Source organism: Gastrolobium bilobum, unplaced genomic scaffold (assembly GCF_033153095.1).
Source record: "Gastrolobium bilobum isolate Gb01-03AN ecotype WA unplaced genomic scaffold, APGP_CSIRO_Gbil_v1 utg10548, whole genome shotgun sequence".
Lineage (NCBI taxonomy): Eukaryota > Viridiplantae > Streptophyta > Magnoliopsida > Fabales > Fabaceae > Gastrolobium > Gastrolobium bilobum.
The window spans coordinates 124,475-146,780 of NW_026895215.1; the positions used below are offsets into that span (position 1 = coordinate 124,475).

General features: G+C 38.0%; 4 protein-coding genes and 1 non-coding gene across 5 annotated transcripts; 1 reads left to right on the top strand and 4 right to left on the bottom strand.

Moving 5' to 3' along the window:
* Positions 1-259: 259 nt before the first annotated feature.
* Positions 260-6,985, bottom strand: LOC133300252 (FACT complex subunit SSRP1). The gene is made up of 16 exons (XM_061499771.1): positions 6,863-6,985; positions 5,734-5,919; positions 5,442-5,547; positions 4,516-4,652; positions 4,142-4,225; positions 3,964-4,058; positions 3,701-3,809; positions 3,454-3,540; positions 3,269-3,361; positions 2,883-3,080; positions 2,631-2,776; positions 2,401-2,548; positions 1,859-1,957; positions 1,574-1,750; positions 1,019-1,097; positions 260-906 (listed from the first exon to the last, which is right to left on the bottom strand). The coding sequence occupies exons 1-16, from the start codon at positions 6,914-6,916 to the stop codon at positions 779-781; spliced, it is 1,926 nt and encodes a 641-aa protein (XP_061355755.1). The 5' UTR covers positions 6,917-6,985; the 3' UTR covers positions 260-778.
* A 1,432-nt stretch (positions 6,986-8,417) lies between these two features.
* On the bottom strand, positions 8,418-9,483 carry LOC133300297 (secreted RxLR effector protein 161-like). Its single transcript, XM_061499821.1, has 4 exons — positions 9,431-9,483; positions 9,229-9,344; positions 8,730-9,142; positions 8,418-8,639 (listed from the first exon to the last, which is right to left on the bottom strand). Exons 1-4 carry the CDS (start codon positions 9,481-9,483, stop codon positions 8,418-8,420), a joined length of 804 nt encoding a protein of 267 aa, XP_061355805.1.
* Positions 9,484-11,952: 2,469 nt separating this feature from the next.
* LOC133300307 (uncharacterized) lies at positions 11,953-12,543 on the bottom strand. Its single transcript, XM_061499830.1, has one exon. It carries the CDS (start codon positions 12,541-12,543, stop codon positions 11,953-11,955), a length of 591 nt encoding a protein of 196 aa, XP_061355814.1.
* Positions 12,544-19,426: 6,883 nt separating this feature from the next.
* Positions 19,427-19,531, bottom strand: LOC133300360 (small nucleolar RNA R71). The gene has a single exon (XR_009750057.1). It is a non-coding gene; the product is annotated as a small nucleolar RNA R71 (small nucleolar RNA).
* Positions 19,532-20,658: 1,127 nt separating this feature from the next.
* Positions 20,659-22,135, top strand: LOC133300314 (uncharacterized; the record flags this gene model as incomplete). Its single annotated transcript, XM_061499837.1, has 3 exons — positions 20,659-20,960; positions 21,075-21,568; positions 22,057-22,135. Coding segments are annotated over exons 1-3 (875 nt in total), but the record flags the coding sequence as incomplete, so codon positions are not given.
* Positions 22,136-22,306: the final 171 nt, after the last annotated feature.

A 22,306-nucleotide genomic window follows, 5' to 3' on the forward strand; every position in this document is an offset into this window, starting at 1 on the left:
GCCACTATCATTTTTCTAGAGAAAAAATATTTGCACACCTACCAAACACCACGTAAAGGAAACGTAAGCATAACCCCAACTGTTTAACGTATGAAAAAAAGAAAGATATTATCACCAAAAAATGAAAAAGAGATATATGGATAAAATAAGAATAAATAAAACGGGGAGTTAATAATAATAATAATAATAAAGGGCATAAATCTAGTGCCATATATGAATAAGGACCAATCACCCAAAAATAAAAATAATAAGGACCGAATGATGTTTCTTTTCTTTGTGGAAAAAATAGTGCTAAAGCTTACAGAACTAAAATTTTCCAAATATAAACAATTTTTAGCTTTAGGTATCACTTTTAAACTGCTGATGCAAGTCCCTGATAAAGTATCAAACTGCAAACCTTAAAGGAAAAAAAAAAGTAATAAAAAAGTAGGCTGAAGCTCATATATTCTATGAAGTTATAACGATAAACTGTGGTGGCCTATTTATTTCAGCCATTCACAAACTTAAAGAGGCACTGTCATTCAGCCAAAATGTAAGGAGATCGAGTTACATTTATCTTTAATCTAATTAAGCACTTAAGCCTAGTCAACACAGAGTAAGCTCATCCTTCTCCTGCCTTCTCTTAAGCCAGGCAAACAAGTTGCCGTTTGAACCCCCAGAGAACAGTACTCTCGAGCACATTTCAATGTACTCCACGAGTTATCAGGCCATCCCAAAGAGCATAAACTCACGTCAATCTAAAGAAACTGACAGGATTGCTTTCAATATTAAAACAAACTTAGGCACTGTCAGATTCATTTCCTGAATCAATATTCATGGGTTGTGGATTCTTGTAGCCAATAATCTCATCGTTGTAACGTTTTTTATCAGCACGGGCTTTTGCCTCATATGGTTCCTTCTCCTCCGCTGTGCATTCAACAGGAAAAGAAATAGAAAACTTGGTCAAAATACAGGATTCTGACCACGAATGACACTCGGTGGAACTGCATGAAATGAAAAAATTGGCAATCTGTCATACCTGACATCTTTTTCCATTTGTCTCCGAGTACTCTTCCCACATCCGTAAATGAAATTCCGGGATTACTTTTCTTTAGATTCTGTCATATATTAAAAAAATAAAAGGACTTTAGGAGATAATAAGTAACGAGAACTCAGCTTATATAACCCCCCTAGTTAACAAGTCAACCTGATAAGGTAGATGGCCATAAGCAATTTTGCTAAAGGTCAACTTTAGCCAAATTGAGTTCAGAGCATGAGTCCAGACATATTGGAATAGGACCTTCTGAGGCTCACTTGCATTAATTACAGGTTTGATGGATAATCTCAGATTATCTAGAACCCGGCATTGTAAAGAATTTCTTTACAAACCCAACCTGAGAAACTTGACTTTCTCCCCCAAAATATCTAGTAGAGCAAAATTAAGTATACAAACCTACTTGAACTGCCAATTGTAACCCCAAACTCAGAAAGGCTATAATTAATTTTTTGCAGAAAGGAAGTAAATTCTGCCACCCGCAACCCACACACCCAAATCCAAAACCACCTAGCCAATATGTATGGACATGGAACACACCTCTCTTTCCATTTGAGAAAAGAACATGAAACCAGACATTGCTCTCTTGGGTGCATTCGGGTCCTTTTTCTTCTTCTGTTTTTTCTTTTTGCCATCTTCATCAGCACTTTTTGATCTCTTCTTAGAAGTAGATGCTTTAGAAGACAGATCCTTCTTTGATTCCTTTTTGGCAGGCTTCTGAAAAATGGTTATCGTTAAGGTGTCAGACACACCAAAGTCCAAAGATGTAAAGAGTAGAGGTGAGGTATCACAAGATAACAAAAAAAATAAAAACAAATCACTTGCCTCTTTCTCATCGCCAATATCACTGGCATCAGAATCATCTGCCCCAGAATCATCAGTAGGAGAACCTTCATCATCCTTATCAGCAACAAAATCTTCGTCCTGCAAACATTTACCACTGAGTAAAATATATATAGAAGCAAACCAAGTCTGGAAAAACCCTGTCACAGGGAGCCCCCCAAAAGAAAAAAAGCCAAAGTGGGATAACCTACACATGGACTGAAGAGCCATATGCACAGGAGCATAGAAAAAATGCACACAAATAGAACACTACCCAAAACAACACAAGAAAGATAAAAGCATAGATGCATAAACAGGAGAAAGGTGGACTACATAATTACAGAAATGTAAGTCTATGAATTGCAAAAACTGAAACGTAAGCAGACTTCCAAACTCTATGTTTTTTCGTGCCTAAATATTTTCAGACGCCCATGGATATAAATAAACATTGTTTCCTCATGTACCGAAATGAGAACACAAATTTACATCATGCACTCATGAACTAAGATAAGGATAAAAATGATAAAAAAGACAGGTTTAGACACCTCCTCGTCGCTTTCATCTCCACCAGCTTCATTTTTTATGCGCTCAAGATGGGGATCAACAGCATCATCATCATCATTCTCAAGAACCTTAGCCATACCAACAGGGGCTTGGGCATCTCCTAAGTTCATAATTTTCAAGCCCTTTGAACTGCATGTGCAAGCCAAGAATGAAATGTTTATATAACAAACAATTAGTTTTGCGTAGAATTTGGCATTGAGCTAACGATTACCTGATAAATCCATACAAATTGTGGTATTCATTTCTTTGAATATTACGGAAGAGATGTTCTTGCTCAGATTTTAGTCTGATAAGAAGGTCAAAATAATGCATATTTGAACCACCAGCAGCATGCCGCTCAAATTCCACATAGTCAATCTAGTAGGAAAGGATAAAACAATCAAAACCTCCAATGTATAATAGCATATGCATGTTTGAACCAGTGATAGATATCTGGTCATCTGTAAGCACAATTGGATTTTACCTCTTCATGAAGAATAAGAGTGGGAGGTTTAGGTAGAAAGAAGAAGCTCTTCTCAAGGGGATACAAAATTCCATCTTCAGCTTTCAAAGACGATTTCACTGCATAACCATCTTGACAACTCCTAAATTTTCCAGGCTTGGTAACTTTCGCACCAGACAAGCCACGCAATATTGTGGTGAACACTTCATGGATGAGCCCCTGATTATTGAATTGGAAGTGAAAAATATCAACTATAGCATCACGTGGAATGCATGACCCACAGTAACCAAATTCTTGCATCACTCAATCAACAAAAATATGCAAAATGCTTTTTCATTTTCACAAGCAGCCTTTGAGGAGCGGTATCTCATGGGTAACACATCAATTATTCACAGTTTAGGCAATACCTTATAAGAAAGCTCCAACTTGTCCTTGTACTTAGTGTTATAAAGATCTTCACCCATTGCTAATTCACTTTGAACTACAAAATCGGTTTCAAACTATACACAAAAGAGAAAATACAAATGTAGGTCAGAAACATGCCAAACACATATCACCTAAATTGGTAAACCATGAAACAGTGACCAATTACCTGCATCACAATATGAGGGTACAAAGTTTGCCCTTTCCGAATAGGAGGATCAAGACTAATAATGACGAAGGTATGTGGCTGATTAGACTACAGATACAGAACAGCCAATTGACAGGAGAAGTTGTCAGTATACTTAACAAGTGCAGAGAAAGGCATCAGTTTTAAGACATGGTTGGCTGGTTGCACTACATCACTTAATATGAAAACAAATATCAGTGAAATGAAGACAAAGGATTGGGAAATAAACCTTAGGAAGTAAAAATAGGCGAACCACACTGCTATACTGGATTTTGAAATCATTAGCCTGTCCTTGAAGCCGCAAGAATGACAGGTGTAGCTCAACATTGTATCGACCCCTGCACAAAATTTTAAATTTCTATTAGTAGACATCGATCTTTTTCATAGAAAGATGCAAATGCAAGCAGCAGTATAAAAGACAATGATAAGAAGCCAAAAATACGTGAATGATACATGCATGCACAGATCTGTCAAGGCATTTAAAGACATTACCTTGGTGTAAGGATTGCAATTGAATCAAATGTAACAACAGCATCTTCACCTCCAGCACCAACATCAGCCATAGACATTATTTTGTCACGGAAGACCTGATAAAAAAGATTGTGAATATGTCAGTTAACCTATAAGTTATTATAACATGAGATTTTCTTAAAGACATGAACAAACTCACCTGAGCAGGAGGACGATTTTCATCACCAACAAACTGGGTATTGGAATTTGGTATGTGGAAACTTATCTCCATCAATGAATCTTTCTGAGATCATAACAAAAACAATATTAGACCATAAAAAATGCACCCCCAAATTGAAACTATCTGCAATACTGTTCAAGCCCAAGCCCGGAGAGGAAAATTTTCTTGCAAGTAGCTGCAAGCTATTCTAAACTGTGAATTCATTAAAACTTATGACATATGTGTGCGCAATACTGTTCAATTCCAAGCTTGGATGAGGAAGATTTTCTTGCAAGTAGCTGCAAGTTATTCTAAACTGCATGGATTCGTTAAAACTTACAAGGCTGTATATGTGTATATGTATATAGATATACCTCATTAGCTCCAGTTGTGTCATCCACATGAAACTCCAGGATCACATCATTTTTCCCTTGAAGTTGTGTTTGAGAGACGTCCGCTAAAGACACTTCAAAAGCTTGCTTCGAACCAACCATGAAAGCAAGCATATTCCCTGAAATGGAAATAGAAGCATAAGAACATCCACTTGTATTATAACTGTACATAAGCAGTCAAGTCCATCCTATCAAATAAGCTCCACAATAAAGAGAAAGAATGCATTTGATTGCAAAAGAAGAAAGCAAGAATGAGATGAAGATCCTCTTTGAGAAGCACACCCTACCCCCAACCCCCCCCATCCCCCAAAATAAAAAATTTACTCTTTTCTGTAAAGAACCTTGGGATACTAAAGCTCTAATACCAGGTAAAGAACCTTGGGATACACCACCCCAAAAGCTTAAGCTATTGGGTGAGGTTACATTAATGATTTTATATATCTCAACACGCCCCCTCACACGAGAGCCCACTAGGCTTGAAGGGTGGACAATACACAGGCCCACCTACCTGTGCGAACAAAGAAATTCCACTTGAAAGAAAGTGGGGGGCGGCGAGGATCGAACCTGGGACACGAGGCTTTGATACCATGTAAAGAACCTTGGGATACTAAAGCTCTGATACCATGTAAAGAACATTGGGATACACCACCCAAAAAGCTAGCTCAAAGGGTGGGAGTGCCCAATGTCTTATAAACTCCACATTAGTTTCTCTTCAACCAATGTGGGACTATATATCTCAACATTTTCTATCTTAACAACTTTTTCATTTAACGGTGTATAGCAAGCAAGGATGTTCTGGAAGTATAGCAAGTAGGGATGACAAAGAGGGATGTCTGAGATATATGCAATGCATCATGTGGAGAAAATCAATTACAACACATAAGTCAGTTCATGTAAATATCGCCAACCATTTAGATCAACTTCTCCCCAATTACGCCCACTAACGGAAAGCTGCTTCTCCTCTACTGTTATTCCACAGGTGTTTTGGAAAAAACTGGTCAAACTTGCAACATCCTGCAAAAGTATAAAAGAACAACATAAGAAACAAAATTTCATAGCAATTCAAGTCCGAGTCATCAATATTTAGATCTGTCAAAGAGTGTATAACAGGAACAGAAAATAGAAGCCAAACTAAATGTTTGAATTCCTTTTTCTACATCAAGTATATGTAAATCGCATTCGGGACAGGCAGAGAGTAACCTGATCACGGAATCCAGTGAACTTGTAGTACAACCCGTCTTTGATCTGAATGCCAAGTTGATTAGTCCTTGGAACCTTCATCCATGTCACCCCCATTATATCAGATTTATCAACTTCAATTAATTTACCACCCCCCTGTCTCTTCCATACAATTCCTCCTGAATATATTTTCATCTGCCCTGGATTCTGCAACCCCAATTACATGAAAAGAAGCGTCATACATAACAATTGCTAGTTTCAGTCGCCTATTCACAAATTTACAGGGAAATTTATTTATTTCCCCCTTATCATTACCCTTAATTAAAAATTAACAATGAAATTGATAAAATCTTGACATGGAGCAGGTAATGCAACCCTGATCAGGGCCAATGCGTATGGGGCCTTTTCCTAAGGATATTGAGTAAATTGTACACAACACCAAATGAAAATCACTTACAGCGTTCTTACTTGAGTAGGTGCAAAGCTGGAAGGTAGAAAATTTGGAATGAAAATGACTTTGTACATGCCTGGTATAACTTATATTTACCTCATTTTCAGTCATGGTTAAAAATTATTTTCATTCAATTGTCTATTTTCTACCTTCCTAGTTTCCATCTACTCAACAAAGGACACCCTTAGAGTTTTAGAGGGAGATCAAAAACCATCAATCCCCGAATTTCCCGCAGTAGTCACCCAAAACTAAAAATGTCAACATATTTACAAAATAATTAGGTGATCTTCTACAGTAAAATAATAATAATAATAATAATTAGGGTTTCCGAAGAAAAGAAAAATAAAATACAAAACCCTAAGATTCGCTAGCTAACCAACACCTTTCCGGTTTCGCTGATTGACATTTTCAGATCGAATTCGACAAAAAAATTAAAATAAAAAAAATAAAATCACCAGATTAGATAAAAATAAATTAGGGTTTTTCCTTTTTTCAAGAAGGGAAAACAAAAAACAACATCAGCAGAAACTCTCACTGATAAACGTGAAGTGAAATTAAGAGCTCCGATAAATGCAGACATGGTTGGGGCGAAATTAGTAATTAGGGTTTGGAAAAGAGACACAAAATGAAGCTTTGAGCAATGGCATAGAAATCAAAATTAGAGAAAAAATCGTAAAGAGAGAGAGAGAGAGAGCTTACGGTGCCTCCGCGACCTCCGAGGGTGATGTTGTTGAAGAGATGACCGTCCGTCATGGCTCACAAACGATGAGAGGAACAAGGTTGTGTGTGTGTCTCTCTCTGCATGCACAAAGACAAGCTTACCATTACACACACTACACAGGGTGAAGGGGCGTTTTATAGAGTGTAAATGGGTTGGCCTGGGCTTGCCTACGTCAAAAAAAATTCAGCCTATCTGACATACTGACCTATTAAAGACTTTATTTGTAGGCCAAGCTCGGCCCATTTTCAAAAATAAGAAAGCCTAACATGGCCTACAGGCCTTGTAGGCCTCCCACTATATATACTAAGCAAAAAAAAATAATTGTATAGAGCAAAGAAAGCTCCATTCATGCATGCACTAATACTTCTCATAAGAAAAAAAATGACAAACAAGAAAGAGTCAACATACTACCTCAGCTCTAGAATGTATATCATAGAGGAATAGAGTCAAAGAAATGGGAAAAATAAGAAAAATACAATTACTGAATGCTGAAATAAAGTCTACAAGAGAATGTCATTCATCTAAAAATCTTTAAACCACCATCAAGACAAGGGAAAGAAGAGTATTATTGAAAGATTTTCATCAGCAACATCATAATCCAGCAAGGTACCCATTGCTCTATGGTATTAAGCTGCAACAGCATGTAAAATTTGGAGACATTAGACAAGTTTTCCTTTCATAGAATAAAATAGCACAAAAAGTAAGAGATATTAGTATTTGGTACTTTGTGTCTTTGCCACATAAAATAAATATTATTTTATTATTTTATTTTAATAAATTAAATAGGCCAGCCTACAAGGCTGTAGGCCGGGCTTGACAAAATTGGCCTACGGCCTATTTATTAAAAAAGCTTTTTTATAAGCCTAAGCATATTCTATTTTTCTGAAAGGCCGGGCCTGGGCTGGGCTCAATGTAGGCCGGGTCGTAGGCTGGGCTGGGCCAGCTGGCCCATTTACACCCCTAGGCATTTATATATGTTTGAACCGGAGTGGCGCCACTAAACCGCCTCTAGAGGCAAATGTTAAAATAATTACAAATTATCGATCATAACTTGTTGGTTGAAGAAACTAATCATAAAATTATTTACTAATATTTGTTTTTAAAATATTTCATAAAAAAAAAATTATACTTTATTGGTTCTATTAGTCAATTCAAAATAGTTAAACTTGAACTAGAAATCTTAATAATTTGTTGTCTAGATTTTAAAAACTTAAATTAAAACGAAAGTTAATTTGTTTTTGTCTAAACAAATATAATTTTTTTTATTAAAAGATATTAGGAAAACATAAAAGATACAGAAAATTAGGAAAACAGAAAAGGTACTGAATATTCTTTATTCGTATATATGAAACAGTACAAAAGATGGTGTTATATATACACCTGTGAGGAAGGATCTAGATCCTAACAGAAATGGGAAAAGTAACAAAATCAGGAAAAAATAACAAACTCTACAAAAGAGTAAAAACAAACTTTTTACAACAGAATTCCTTTTCCTCAATTTACAATTGTACCCTACAATTCTAATGCTTTCCCTCAAGGTGGGAAGTAGATATTTATAATTCCCATCTTGACAAGAGGTTGAGTAAAGTGTGCTGATAGAGGCTTTGTCAGCAAGTCTGCTAATTGATTATGTGACCCAATGTGCAATGGTTTCACTTCACCTTTGAGAACCTTTTCCCTACCCAAATGACAATCAATCTCTATATGCTTTGTTTTTTCATGAAACACTGAATTTTCTGCAATATGAATGGCTGCCTGGTTATCACAAAACAATAAAGTTGAACCATCATTCTTTATGCATAAATCACGTAACAAAGACTTTATTCAAACCAATTCACAACAAACATTAGCCATCGCCCTATATTCTGCCTCTGCAGAGGATCTTGACACAGTATTCTGTTTCTTTGACTTCCATGACACAAGTGATTCTCCAACAAAACCACAAAAACCAGTAATTAACCTTCTTGTATCTACACATGATGCCCAATCAGAATCTGAAAAAGCTTTCAATTTCACACTGTTATTTGCTGCATAAAATAAACCTTGACCAACAGTCCCTTTAATATATTGAAGCAATCTATATGTAGCCTGTATATGAGGTTCCCTAGGATGAGCAATAAATTGACTTAATTTATTTACTGCATAGGACAAATCTGGTCTAGTAATGTTCAGGTAAAGCAGTCTACCAATTAATCTCCTATAAGAAGTAGGGTCATCAAGTAACTTTCCTTCTTCTAAGGATAATTTCACACTCGGTTCTATAGGACAAGTTTTTGGTTTACATCCCAAAAAACCAGAAACTGCCAAAATCTGAAGAGCATCCCTCTTTGACTTAAGGCAATACCTTTTTTACTACGGGCTACTTCAATACCAAGAAAATACTTCAGATCTCCAAGGTCTTTAAGCTTGAAATGCTTATTCAAGAAAATTTTCAGATCAATAACTCTTGAAGAGTCATCACTGGCCACAATTATGTCATCAACATATACCAAAAGAGCTAAAAAAAAAATTTCCCTCAATTTTGATAAAAAGAGAACAGTCTGCACCTGATTGTTTGAAGCCAGCAGCTATTAAGACAGAAGAAAACTTGAGGAACCATTGTCTAGATGCCTATTTTAAACCATATAAGGATTTCTGTAATTTGCAAACAAGGTTAGTAGGTAAACACTCCCCCTCACGGTGATAGCCAGGAAGAGGAAGCATGTAAACTTCCTCAGATAAGTCACCGTGCAAAAAAGCATTATTGATATCTAAATGAATCAAGGACCAACCAGAAACAGAGGCCAATGCCAACAAGATGCGGACTGAACTAATTTTAGCAACCGGGGAAAAGGTGTCAAAGTAATCAATACCCTCTTGTTGAGAAAAACCTTGAGCAACCAATCTTGCCTTATACCTTTCTAAAGAACCATCAGAATTCAGTTTACATTTGTACACCCATTTACAGCCTATAAGACGCTTACCAGGAGGAAGGGGTACCAAGGACCAAGTCCCATTGGACTCCAATGCATCCAATTCCAGCTTCATTGCCTGCTGCCAGCGGGGGTCTTTGGAGGCTTCATAGAAAGAGGAAGGCTCAATGTGACAAGAAGCTGAATTAATGAAGGCCTTGAAGGAAGAGGATAAATGAGTATATGACAAAACAGAGGATAGAGGATAGAGGCAGGTTGTACAACTAGAACATATAAAATCTTGCAAGTGGGGGGGAGGTCTGGTTTGACGGGTAGGCCTAGAAGAAGAGATAAGATATTGAGTGGGAAGGATAGACTCAGAAAAAATTGAAGAATTGGGAGAAAGCTGAGTAAAAAAAGGAAAAATAGTTTCATGAAAAACAATGTCACGGGTAATAAGAATTCGGTTAATAGTGAGATCAAGGACTTTATATGCCTTGTAGCCAGGGGGTAGCCAAGAAAAACAACAGGTAGAGCCCTTGGAGAAAACTTGTGCCTATCACGCGGTAAAGGGGATGCAAAACAGAGGCAGCCAAAAGATCGAAAATGAGAATATGAAGGAGGCTTGCCATGTAGAATCTGAAAAGGGGAAACATCCTTGAGTAGGGGTGAAGGAAGACGATTGATAAGGTAAACAACAGTATGCACACAATCAATCCAATAAGCCAAAGGAATATTTGATTGAAAAAGAAGAGAACGAGCAACATTTAGAATATGCTGGTGTTTACGCTCAACAACAGAATTTTGTTGGGGTCGATCAACACAAGAATGATAAGAGACAATGCCTTTGGAACGAAAAAAAGTTGTGAAATTAAATTCTGGTGCATTGTCTGAGCGAACAGATTTTATTTTGACATTAAATTGGGTTAAAATTAAGGTATAAAATTCTGGAACAATGGTTTGAACTTCTGATTTATAGCGCAAAAAATAAATCCATGTGAAACGACTATAGTCATCAACTATAGTCAGGAAATAACGAAAACCTTCTATGGAGGTGGTAGAAAAAGGACCCCAAACATCCAAATGCAATAAATCAAAAGGAGAAGGAGACAAATTGTTATTGGAATTAAAAGGTAAACGCCTCTGTTTAGAGAAAGGACAAATAGTACAAGAGGAATGAGTAAAATCAGATACACCATTTAAATCTAAAAAATTCTTCAAAACAGCCAAACGAGATGAAGAAGGATGACCAAGACGAACATGTCAAAGAGGTGAAGCAGAATCCATGACACGATGTGAAGCAACAGAAGGGGATGAATCTTGAAGAACATAGAGATTGCCAAGACGTTTAGCAGTCCCAATCATTTTCGCCCTGGAAGGATCCTGTATAAAACACAAAGAAGAAGAAAAAGTGATAGCGACGACCAAAGCAGAGGTAAGGGCACTAACTGATAAAAGGTTGTAATGAAATTGAGGAACATAAAGAACGGGAAAAAGGGTGAAATGGCGAAATGAAACAGAACCAATACGACCAATAGTAACAGAAGAACCATCAGGCAGTGAAAGAGAAAAGGATGAAACCGGAGAAGAGGAAATAAAAAATCAAGGGAACAACAAACATGGTGAGTCGCACCAGTATCTAAAATCCAAGAATTAGAAGAGAGGGACGAAGGAGAGTTACCTGAAACGTGTGCAACCGATGGAACCGAGGAAGGCGAAGATTCATTTTCTCCAGGGCTCGTGGAAGAGGATGGAAATTGTGTAGAGATTAGGGCACATAATTGGGAAAATTGTTCTGGTGTGAAAGAAGATGTAAATGGGCTGGGTTGGGTAGAAAGCCCATCAGGGTGAACAGAGGCAGCAGATAGTTGGGCTGGGTTGGAGGAATTTTTAAAACGGGCCTTATATCCTGGTGTGTACCCATGTAACTTGAAGCATTTTTCAACAGTGTGTCCTTGTTGAGTACAGTGCGTGCAGAACGGCCGATCCCAACGGGGCCGTGGTGAAGCAGCAGCGTTGATTGCCGGAGAAACCTGAAGATCCGGAGGAGGAAGAAGACCATGCTGAATGGAACGCTGGCGTTCTTCCTGAATAACAAGGGAAAATACCTGAGTCAAAGGAGGAAAAGGATCCATGAGGAGGACTTGAGCTCGTGTGGAAGAGAAAGATTCATTGAGTCACATGAGTAACTGGAGGGATGAATCTTGCTCATGGTACTGATACCAAGTCCTGAGACCACCACATTGACAAACAGGGACTGGCTGAAATTCACAGAGCTCATCCCAAAATGTTTTAAGACGTGTGTAATAGGCAGTAACAGTAAGAGAACCTTGTTGAAGGGCAGCAATCTGAGACTTCAATTGGAAGATGCGAGGAGCATTACCTTGCTGGAAGCGATCACGGAGGTCATTCCAAATATCATGAGCCGTAGGAATATATATCAGACTATCAACAATTTCACGAGACACAGCGTTGAGAATCCAAGAACAGACCATACTATTGCAACGAACCCAAATACAATAAAGAAGATCATCAGGATTGGGTTGAGGAAGAGAGCCATCAACAAATTGAAATTTGTTTTTAGCTGTGAGGGCCATGGTCATGGCACGATGCCAGGTGTGGTAATTTGGTCCAGACAAAGTATCGGTAACAAGAATGAGACCAAGGAGATCGACACTATGTAAAAAATAAGGACTAGAAGAATCCTCCATCTGTGAAGAGGAAGAGTTGCCAGCATAGGGCTTAGGTGGTTGCTGGCCCTTGGCCATGGAGGGAGGCAAGGGGCAAACAGAAGGTTAAGCTCTTAATACCATATTAGGAAAACAGAAAAGATACATAAATATTAGGAAAACAGAAAAGGTACTGAATATTCTTCATTCGTATATATGAAACAGTACAAAAGATGGTGTTATATATACACCTGTGAGGAAGGATCTAGATCCTAACAGAAATGGGAAAAGTACCAAAATCAGGAAAAATAACAAACTCTGCAAAAGAGCAAAAACAAACTTTTTACAATAGAATTCCTATTCCTCAATTTACAATTGTACCCTACAATTCTAACAAAAGAGATGTTAACATGGATGTGTGTTTATAACAACATGAACCATTGTGTGGAGAACCTGGAGCAACTGAAACGTTGGAAGAGTGTGCAAACAACATATTTGAGTCTGCAAGAATTTCAGACACATGTGCATGAATCTTAGAATTAGCAATTTGTCTTATTCCGACAAGACATGACCCGACTCATGGAACCACAAATGCAACACATAAAATTGTCGGTATTTTAGAAGCAAGCCAAAATCGAGTTAGGATGTCATCCGCAAATCAGGAACGCGCACAACAATTAAAAATAATTATGTTGCGAAGCGAGAAACATGTCGAAGCATTAAGTGCTTGCTCCAAGAATGGATCGACGAGAATGAAGAAATTCCAACCATCAAAATTCAAATCGTGTTTCGTGGATATATGTTGAAATGAGTTGCTCAATAACCAAAAAAGGTGTTCATGAATAACTTCACAGTGTTACCTCCGAAAGCATGGGATCAGTCTCCAATTAGCATATCTATAATATTGACCTCATCTAGGGATTTGAATATATGCATTTAGCGCACAAATGATTTCCTTATGCAATGACTATTTTCAAAATTGGTTTTGATGCTGGTGTTATGTCTGGGATGTCCAATTAAGAGTTTGGAAGAACTTTTAATGATGACAATTCTCTCAATAGGTTCCAAGTGAGGCAACCCATGTAACTCCGCTCGATCTTACCCTACGCACGTTGCAAACACAATGATTCATCTTTGATCTTTGCGAAGGCATACCTCAACCTTAAGGACAGGGTTGTTTTGAAAGGCAATGAAATGTAGCAATCAAGATTCATCATTATCCCCTTATCGTAGTTGCGTGTTATTATATTAGTTTATCTTTATTTTAGTTATTGAAATTATCTTATTAGTAGTTATCTTATGAGAGTTATTAGAAGCTCATTGAGCACATAAAAAAAAGATAAAAAAAATAATTTAAGTCTCTCCCTTAATGTCTCAATATCTTCCTCTTAATTTTCTTCCCCTAACTTCTTTATGGGTGATTTCCCTCTATCTTTGTAATTATATTCCAAACACCCTATCTCCTCTATTATCTCTCTCTAAAAACATGACAATTACTCTAACATTCAAAAGTGAAGTCCAATTGTTTTTTTAGCTTTAAACCTATAAGGGGCTAAAAAGTCACACATTATAAGAATCTTTTTTAGTTGTCCTATCCTATTTTTAAGTCATTTTTAACTAGTTTTACAATTGTTTTTTTTACTATTTTTAAGTTTATTGTATGTCGTTTACCAATGCAGTAGTTCATATTTCAATGTCGAAGTCTTGTACTTTAACTTCAAATCATGTGTTATTGCTTCTTTGAAGTCAATTAATGCAATTTCAACTTAAAGTGTATTTTATTAAAAGTAAATTGTTAAGGACTTTCTTATTTCAAGAATCTCCACCAAAAAGCATAATTGCTTCTTTATAAAAATTTGATAGGGAGAGTTTTTCCGCCCATATGGTCCTACCAAGCTCAAATCGAATTAGTCGATTATTCTATGTATAGATAGAAAATATAAAAAAAAAATCATCTGGCAAAGTACATCCATCTTTTTGGAACAAAAGGGGAAATATGGAAAATATGCTCCATTTGCATAGTTACCTAGCTTTTTCCACATCAAATGTTTGATATGTACAATAAGAACCTAGATTCTAGACTCCTAAAATATCGTGTTTTTGCAATTATCCAACATTTTGAGCAGAAGCACTTACTTTTATGTTATTGCTTTTCTTTGTGTAGCCGTAAGTTTTGATGGTTCTCAAAAATTGAGATCTATTCAATTGTTTATGTGATCCTTATTTCCATTTTTTACTGTTAAGTTTTTGTGTTTTATTCCAAGTTTGTTCCCTGAAGCAATTTATTGATAAATTGGGTTGGAGCAATCATTAAGTGTGGGATTAGTGTAGTACTGGGAGCATTTTAGCTTGATTCTATTTTCATGAGCTTAATGGGTTAATTTGCTCTTTGGAGGTAACCTAAGGCTCAATTAAAGAAGACTCAAGTCATCAATGAAGGAAGCTTGGAAGAAAAGGAAGCAGAAAAAGACAAAAGAGACAAAAGCATGCAACAACGTCCTTTGAGCAGAAAGCGGCCAACCAGAAGCTTCCACGTCAGCAATAGCAGGGAAGAATGTCTGCAGTGCCTCAACAATGCGAATTTTAGAGAAAATATTGCAAAAGGAAGGGGACTATAGTAGTAAATACGGCTGATCTGGCAAGGAATAGTGCTTTGATTGGAGAGGATTTGAGGAATGTTGAACCATTGATCAAATGGACGAATGAGATCAACCCATAAGGAGTAAGCACCTATGAAAAAGGAAAGGAACCTTCATTGCAGGATATTATCTTCATCTTCAACCTCTGGACTCACCATTATCGTTCTTAGCTTAGTTTTTTGTAATTTTCTGTTTTAAGTTTTATCATGCTCCTAAGCATGAGCTAAGTTACTCTATTAGGCTAGGGTGAGATAAAATTAGCCCTCTCTGTCTTAGATTGAACTTATGATGTAATTTTCTCTTCTTTAATGAATTATGATTGTTTCTAGGTTTAATCGATCTGTTGTTGTGAACTCTTTGTCTGCTAACGACATTGAAGACCAAAACCTTGATTGTAACCTCTTTCAAAGTAGTGTAGAGCACCAACAGAAACCTTAAGGTGTTTGTTCTAAGATAAAGAAGCACCCAAAAGGAGGAACACAATTATACGTAAATTATTTTGATTAGCAATCCCTTCAGCCTACCTTTGGGAAAACATGACAACATAATCTCCCTTGAGTTTCAATGCAAAGGACTTTTTAAGTAGTTTGGTGGAAAAAACTTTTTGCTCCAAACTGCTTTAGTGTTAAACTTGGAGACAGAGTAATTTGCCTCCATAGCCAGGACATTCGCTGGGAGCATAATTTTTTATTAAGAGTGGATAAGATATTAGAAACTACCAAGAGGGTGAAAATATCGAACCATAACCTATGCCTTTGTTTTATTATTGAATCAACATTAATTCTCTCTTTTGATACTTTACAAAAATAACAAAGAATTCAAGGTTTATTTTCCATCTTCCTTTTGCTCTCTGTTTTCGTTACTAGTCTTATTGTCACGGATTTTCAACTAGAGAGCATAAAGGTGTTAGAAGGACCTAACTATTACAGAGAAAAAAGAAACGAAATTCGTATTATTTCATACGTGAACAATGTTGTAATCTTTTCTTTATTATATACGTAAGATATGAGCATTAGTAATTATTTTCCTAATAAAACAAAAAGGCCACTATGTTCTCAAATTTGGCGAATATGTTGCCATTTTCTACCATTTAAAACATCGTAAAAGGAGTTTAAATATTTACATATTCTGTAATTTATTAATAGATGTATTGCCAACGTTGACATAAGTTGTGTCACCTACCTTAGGATTCATCATAAAAGAACACAAAGGATCTTGAGTATTCATATTCTTAAAAAATTAAAGGAAATGTTTTTTATTAAGAAAAATGTTTCGTTGTCTTCTCCCTACTGTTCTTACTCACTCTTCTTGATGGATATGAGAGACTAACTTTCATTCGTAAAGACTGAATGAATATACAGTCTTTTAAAAATTTTATGATATATTTTTCAATATTATTTAAGCGATAATTGCTCCATTCATCATCCTATAAGGCAATAACTTCTCCCATCTAGCAATCACATAACTTCACAACTTCCCATACCGTGGGGCAATGTGCTGCCTCCACAAAGCAAGATCTCCCATGAGCTTTAAATGTCACGAAAGGCGACCCATTGGTTACTGGTGATTGAATATCAGAAAACTTGATAGTCTTTGAAATGGGGTGCCAGGACATCCTCTCCACCTTAAAGCTCTTCGAACCCGGCTGCCACTTGAGGTTGTGAACATAAGGGCTACGATCCAGTTACATATAGCAGTAGAAAAAGCATAAAAATAATATCGTGATGCCAGTGCACAGCCCACGATGATATCCATATCATAGGATCTCAAGATATGACCTACTGAGATTAAGAAAGTCGAGTGAAGCAGAAGTTTTCCTTTCCGAATAAATTGTGAGTACGGATCCTGATAAATCAGGACAGTTTCCTCGTCACCTTCGGATTCTCCTCCACTGCGAGGTCCATTAATAATATTTTTATCTACCTCCATAGTTGGGCCTTCAGACGACCATCTTCTTCCAGGAAGATCACGTTGGGAGGAGGATGTAGCGTTAGCTTGCCACCAACGAGTGGAGGAAAATGTTTCTTTGTCTTCTCCCTACTGTTCTTACACACTCTTCTTGATGGATATTGATGGTCCTCAAAAGTTGAGGTCCATTAAGTATATATCACTCCACAAAACCCCTGTTTTGGTCACAAATCACTCTCTTTAACCTTCTTTTTCCATGAAGAGCAATTGTCTTGAAAAGTGGACCAGAGCAATACTTGAAATGGGAATTAGAGTAGGTCTGGAGCAAATTGACATTATCTTTTTCACATATGATTGTTGGGTTGATTTGTTTTGATCAGGAAACCTGAGACCTAACAGAAGGGCCCACACATTAAGGAAAAGAAGAAAGAATACTGCGCAGGAGGGAGCATAAAAGCCTACTACAGTACAAAAACAGTAAAAGGCAACAATCAGGAGCCTTCACGTCAGCCACAGCAAAGAAGGTGGAGGTGTCTCCCTGATTCCGAAATTCTCACCCGAGAAAAAACACCAAAAGCAAGGGGGACCACTGCCATGCAGAGCTGAGCTGGCAGAAAGCAGACCGACTATTGGAGAGGATTTGAAGAAGGCACAGCCCTTGAAGAAGGGACAATGAGGATCTGACAGAAGAACTCTATAAAAGAAAGAATTAACCTTCATGAGAAGGGATCGGGACACCATTCGAGGGCTTGCCATTTATTTTTCCTGATATTTTTCTTTTGTAATGCTCGCTAGGAGCTAACTTCCTCTAAGTAGGTGAGGGTTCCATAGAAGTAATTCCTTTTGTCTTAGGATAACTTTGTAAGGAACACATATTTTATGAATGAATTTTGAGCTGTTCTTTGGTTTAATATGTTGATTCTGTGAAACCCTTTGGGCTGGCAACCTCATCCCGGGACCACTCGGTAGATGAAACACTGACAAGGGCGTGCGGAGTAGTCTTAAGATCTTGGGGTAGTTCAGCTTGAAGAAAGGAGGAAGGAACACCTTGAATGAAGAGCACTGCCATGTGAATCCAGGCTCTTTTGAGAAGGCATCATGGTTTCCTTGCATTTAACCCTAAGTTCTACGGAGTAATGTGGAGAGTAAGGCCTTGCTCTTTTACTTATTTGTGGCAAAACGACGAAAGGAGCAGAATCCATTTTTAAAATATGCTACTAAGCAGGGTTAACCAAAGGGATGAAAATATGGAACCCAAAACACCTACTTAACTCTTTCTAAACTCAATCTCACATCAAACTTTTGTTATAACTTTCTTCACGACAACCAAATTGTGCTTATCTATTGCTGCTTTTATAATCTCTTCACTAATTTCTTTTGAGTTACTTCAATTTGATGCCTTGATATTCGATGACTATGCTAAGTTATTCACTGCTCTCATCTAGTTCAGAATGGTTAACACTGCTTAACTAGCTGGCTAGAGATTGCTCCTTGTGAAGCTTGGTTGAGAATAACTACTTTCCTTTCATTTTTCTAAGAATTAAGTTTCCCTGAACGATTCCTTCTTCACAACTGCTCCCTGAGGACGATAAATCTAGGGCTAACAACACCCAGTATTGCTTGACACGTACGCTTGCATATAGTTGAAGAGGGTTGCTCTCCGTCAGAGTAGATTGCTCCTGTTTGCAATCTCGATTATCACTCTGTATTATTGCTCCTTAAAAATATCCCTGAGCAGCTCTCGGTTCGACCAAGCAATTGGCGCCGTTGCCGGGGATCATTTGGCAAGAAAGGGCGTTTTTAAGGAAACATTGTTGTTTGTGTTTTTGAAATCTTTTTTTGTTTTTATTGTGTTTGACTTCTTCCTATTGTATGAGCACAGAACCTACAGAACTTGGACTGGAAATAGTACATTTTGATCCAGAACCCGAGAGAATCTTCAGAAATAGAAGAAGAGTTCAAAGGTTAAGAAATAATACAATGGAGGAAGTTCTAAATAATGGTGAAAATGGTAACAATGAAAATAATACTCATGAGAATGAAGAAGGACAGAATGGAGGAAGAGGGCCATCGTTGAATGATATGGCTGCTCCCTTCAGAAATGGTCCAGAACGAGGTTATGTTCCTCCTCCTCTAGATGTCCCGAACTTTGAAATCAAACCTGCAATGTTCCAAATGATTATGAATGCTGGTCAATTCCATGGATTGCCGATGGAAGACCCCCACAGTCATTTGTACAACTTTACTGAGATAGTTGATAATTTCAAAGTTCATGGTATCCCAGAGGAAAATATGCGAATGAGGTTGTTTCCATTTTCCCTAGCAGGAAAAGCCAAAGAATGGAGGAGAACATTGTCCCTAAATTCCATCACTAGTTGGGAGCAACTAGCTGAACAGTTTGTCACCCGATTTTTCTCCCAAGCAAAACAAGCCCAAGTGAGGGCTGATATAGCATCTTTCCAAATGTACGATGAAGAAAGTCTTTATGAAGCGTGAGAGCGCTTTAAGGAATTAATATGAATTTGCCCAAATCATGGAGTTTCTGATTGGGGCATTATTCACACGTTTTATCATGGCTTAACCCCACCATTGAAAGCCACTGTTGATGCGACTGCAAGGGGAGATCTTTTGGATTTTACTTATCCGGAAACCTACCGGTTGTTGGAAAAACTTTCAAAAAAACATGTTCAATGACCTTCCACATGGAACAATGCTTCCAAGAAAGCAGGAGTTCTAGAGCTAAGCTCAACTGATGCTCTTTCAGCACAGATGGCTTCGCTCCAGAATACTATAAAAAAATTGGAAGCCCATGGAACAGAAAAAACCAACCGAGCAACTTCTCTTGACTCAATCAAGTCAAAGTTGCTCCATTTGTGGAGGTCCTCATGAATCTGAGGACTGTAACAATTTGGCTGTTGTGTGTTATGCAGATGGTTATGATAATAACAACAGGAGCAATGATAATTATCAAGGGAACAACAACCGGGGATAGAAGAGTCAGAATAATGCTGGAGGTAGTGGAGGAAACTACCAGAACCGACCCCCATATCCCAGGCAGAACCATCAAAACTGGGATAAGGGTGAAGGGAAGTCTCAATCCTTTGAGTCTTTTGTCAAGGAATACATGAAACAGAACAGTGCAGCCATGAAGAGCCTGGAGACCCAACTTGGTCAGTTGGCTGGAGCACTCAAACAGAGACAACCAGGGACAATCCCTAGTGACACAGAAAAACCGTCCCAGGAAAACCAGGAGCGTTGTAATGCTATAAGCTTACGAGATGGAAAAACTCTGCCACCTCCAGATTTAGTGGCACGATCTCGTAAACGTGAACTAGCAAGACAACCTATTGAAGAAGGAGTTGAGGAAGCTACTGACCCTCAACCCCTTGAAGCTCAGACAGAATCAAGGGAGAAGGTCCAGAACGATGATCTCACTGAAGTCACACCAGTTGCCACAACATCTGGAGCAGATGTTGGAGCAATGAAAGACAATGAACCAGTTTCAGTCCCAACTTATGTTCCACCATGCAAAAGGAAAAGTGAACCAATTGAGCCTCCTTTTCCACAGAGGTTAAAATAACAACATGAAGATAGGCAGTTTAGCAAGTTTTTAGACTTGTTGAAACAGCTTCACATAAATGTCCCTCTGGTGGAGGCTCTGGAACAAATGCCTTCGTATGCAAAATTTATGAAGGACATTTTGTCAAAAAAAAGAAGGATTGAGGAATTTGAGACTGTAGCGCTCACTGAAGAATCATGCAAATACCTGACTAAGATTCCTCCCAAACTGAAGGACCTTGGAATATTCACCATCCCGTGTACAGTTGGGAAGAACTACCTTGGTCGAGCACTTTGTGATCTGGGCTCGAGTGTAAATTTAATGCCAGCTTCTATCTTCAAACAGCTTGACATAGGAGCAGCAAGACCAACCACAGTCACTCTTCAGCTTGCAGACCGATCCATAGCCAAGCCAGAAGGAAAAATCGAGAATGTCCTTGTCCAAGTAGACAAGTTCATTCTACCAGCTGACTTCATCATCTTGAATTTTGAAGCAGACCAAGAAGTTCCAATAATTCTGGGCAGACCATTCCTGGCCACTGGTGATGCTGTCATAAACGTCAGAAAAGGCGAACTATCCATGAGTGTAAATGGAGAGAAGGTGAAGTTCAATGTCATGAAAGCAATGAAGTTTGATGAAGATAGCACTGAGGAATGCTCTAGCATTTCAACTCTTGACTTGATCATAAGAGAAGAACAGCAGAAGCAGTTGCAGTCAGAAATAGGCATGAAGGACTTTGACGAATTGGAGGAATACCTTGCGTCCATTAATTCCATTCATACTGGGGACAAGAAAGAAAGGATCTTCGAATCCTTGAACCGATCGGAGCAAGAGCAAAGACCAAATTTTCCCTCAGTAGAGCAATCGCCTACCTTGGAGTTAAAGCCTTTACCTGAACACCTGAAGTATATTTATTTGGGTAAAGAAAACACTCTCCCTGTGATTATTTCTTCTTTACTAACCCATGAACGGGAACTTCAGCTCACACAGAAGCTTAACGACTACAGAGGAGCAATCGGTTGGACCATGGCTGATATAAAGGGAATTAGCCAACAATCTGCATGCATAAAATTTTGCTCCAAGATCCTGACAGCTCATCTGTGGAGCATCAAAGGAGGCTGAACCCCAATATGAAAGAGGTGGTAAGAATGGAAATCATCAAATGGCTTGATGCAGGTATAATCTATCCTATCTCTGACAACAAATGGGTTGCCCCTGTGCAATGTGTTCCAAAAAGGGTGGCATCACTGTAGTTGAAAATGAAAAACATGAATTAATAGCCACCAAAAAGATAACTGGGTGGAGGATTTGTCAAGACTATAGAAAGTTGTTGGGACTTTTGCATTCAGAAGAATGCCATTTGGGCTGTGTAATGCCCCTGCAACTTTTCAAAGATGCATGTTTACTTTATTCACTGATTTAGTAGGAGAAGCAGTAGAGATTTTCATGGATGATTTTTCTGTTATTGGCTGCTCTTTTCCTACTTGTCTTAATAACCTTGAACAGGTATTGGAAAGATGTGTCAAAAGCAATTTAGTGCTGAACTGGGAAATAAAAAGGATCCTGGAAAAGGTGGTGAACCCAGGTAGACAGGATTGGTCCAACAAACCGGATGACTCCCTATGGGCGTATCGAACAGCTTACCGAACGCCTATTGGCTGCTACCCCTACAAATTGGTATTCGGAAAGGCTTGCCATTTGCCTTTGGAACTCCAACACAAAGCATTCTGGGCTATCACTTTGCTGAACATGGACA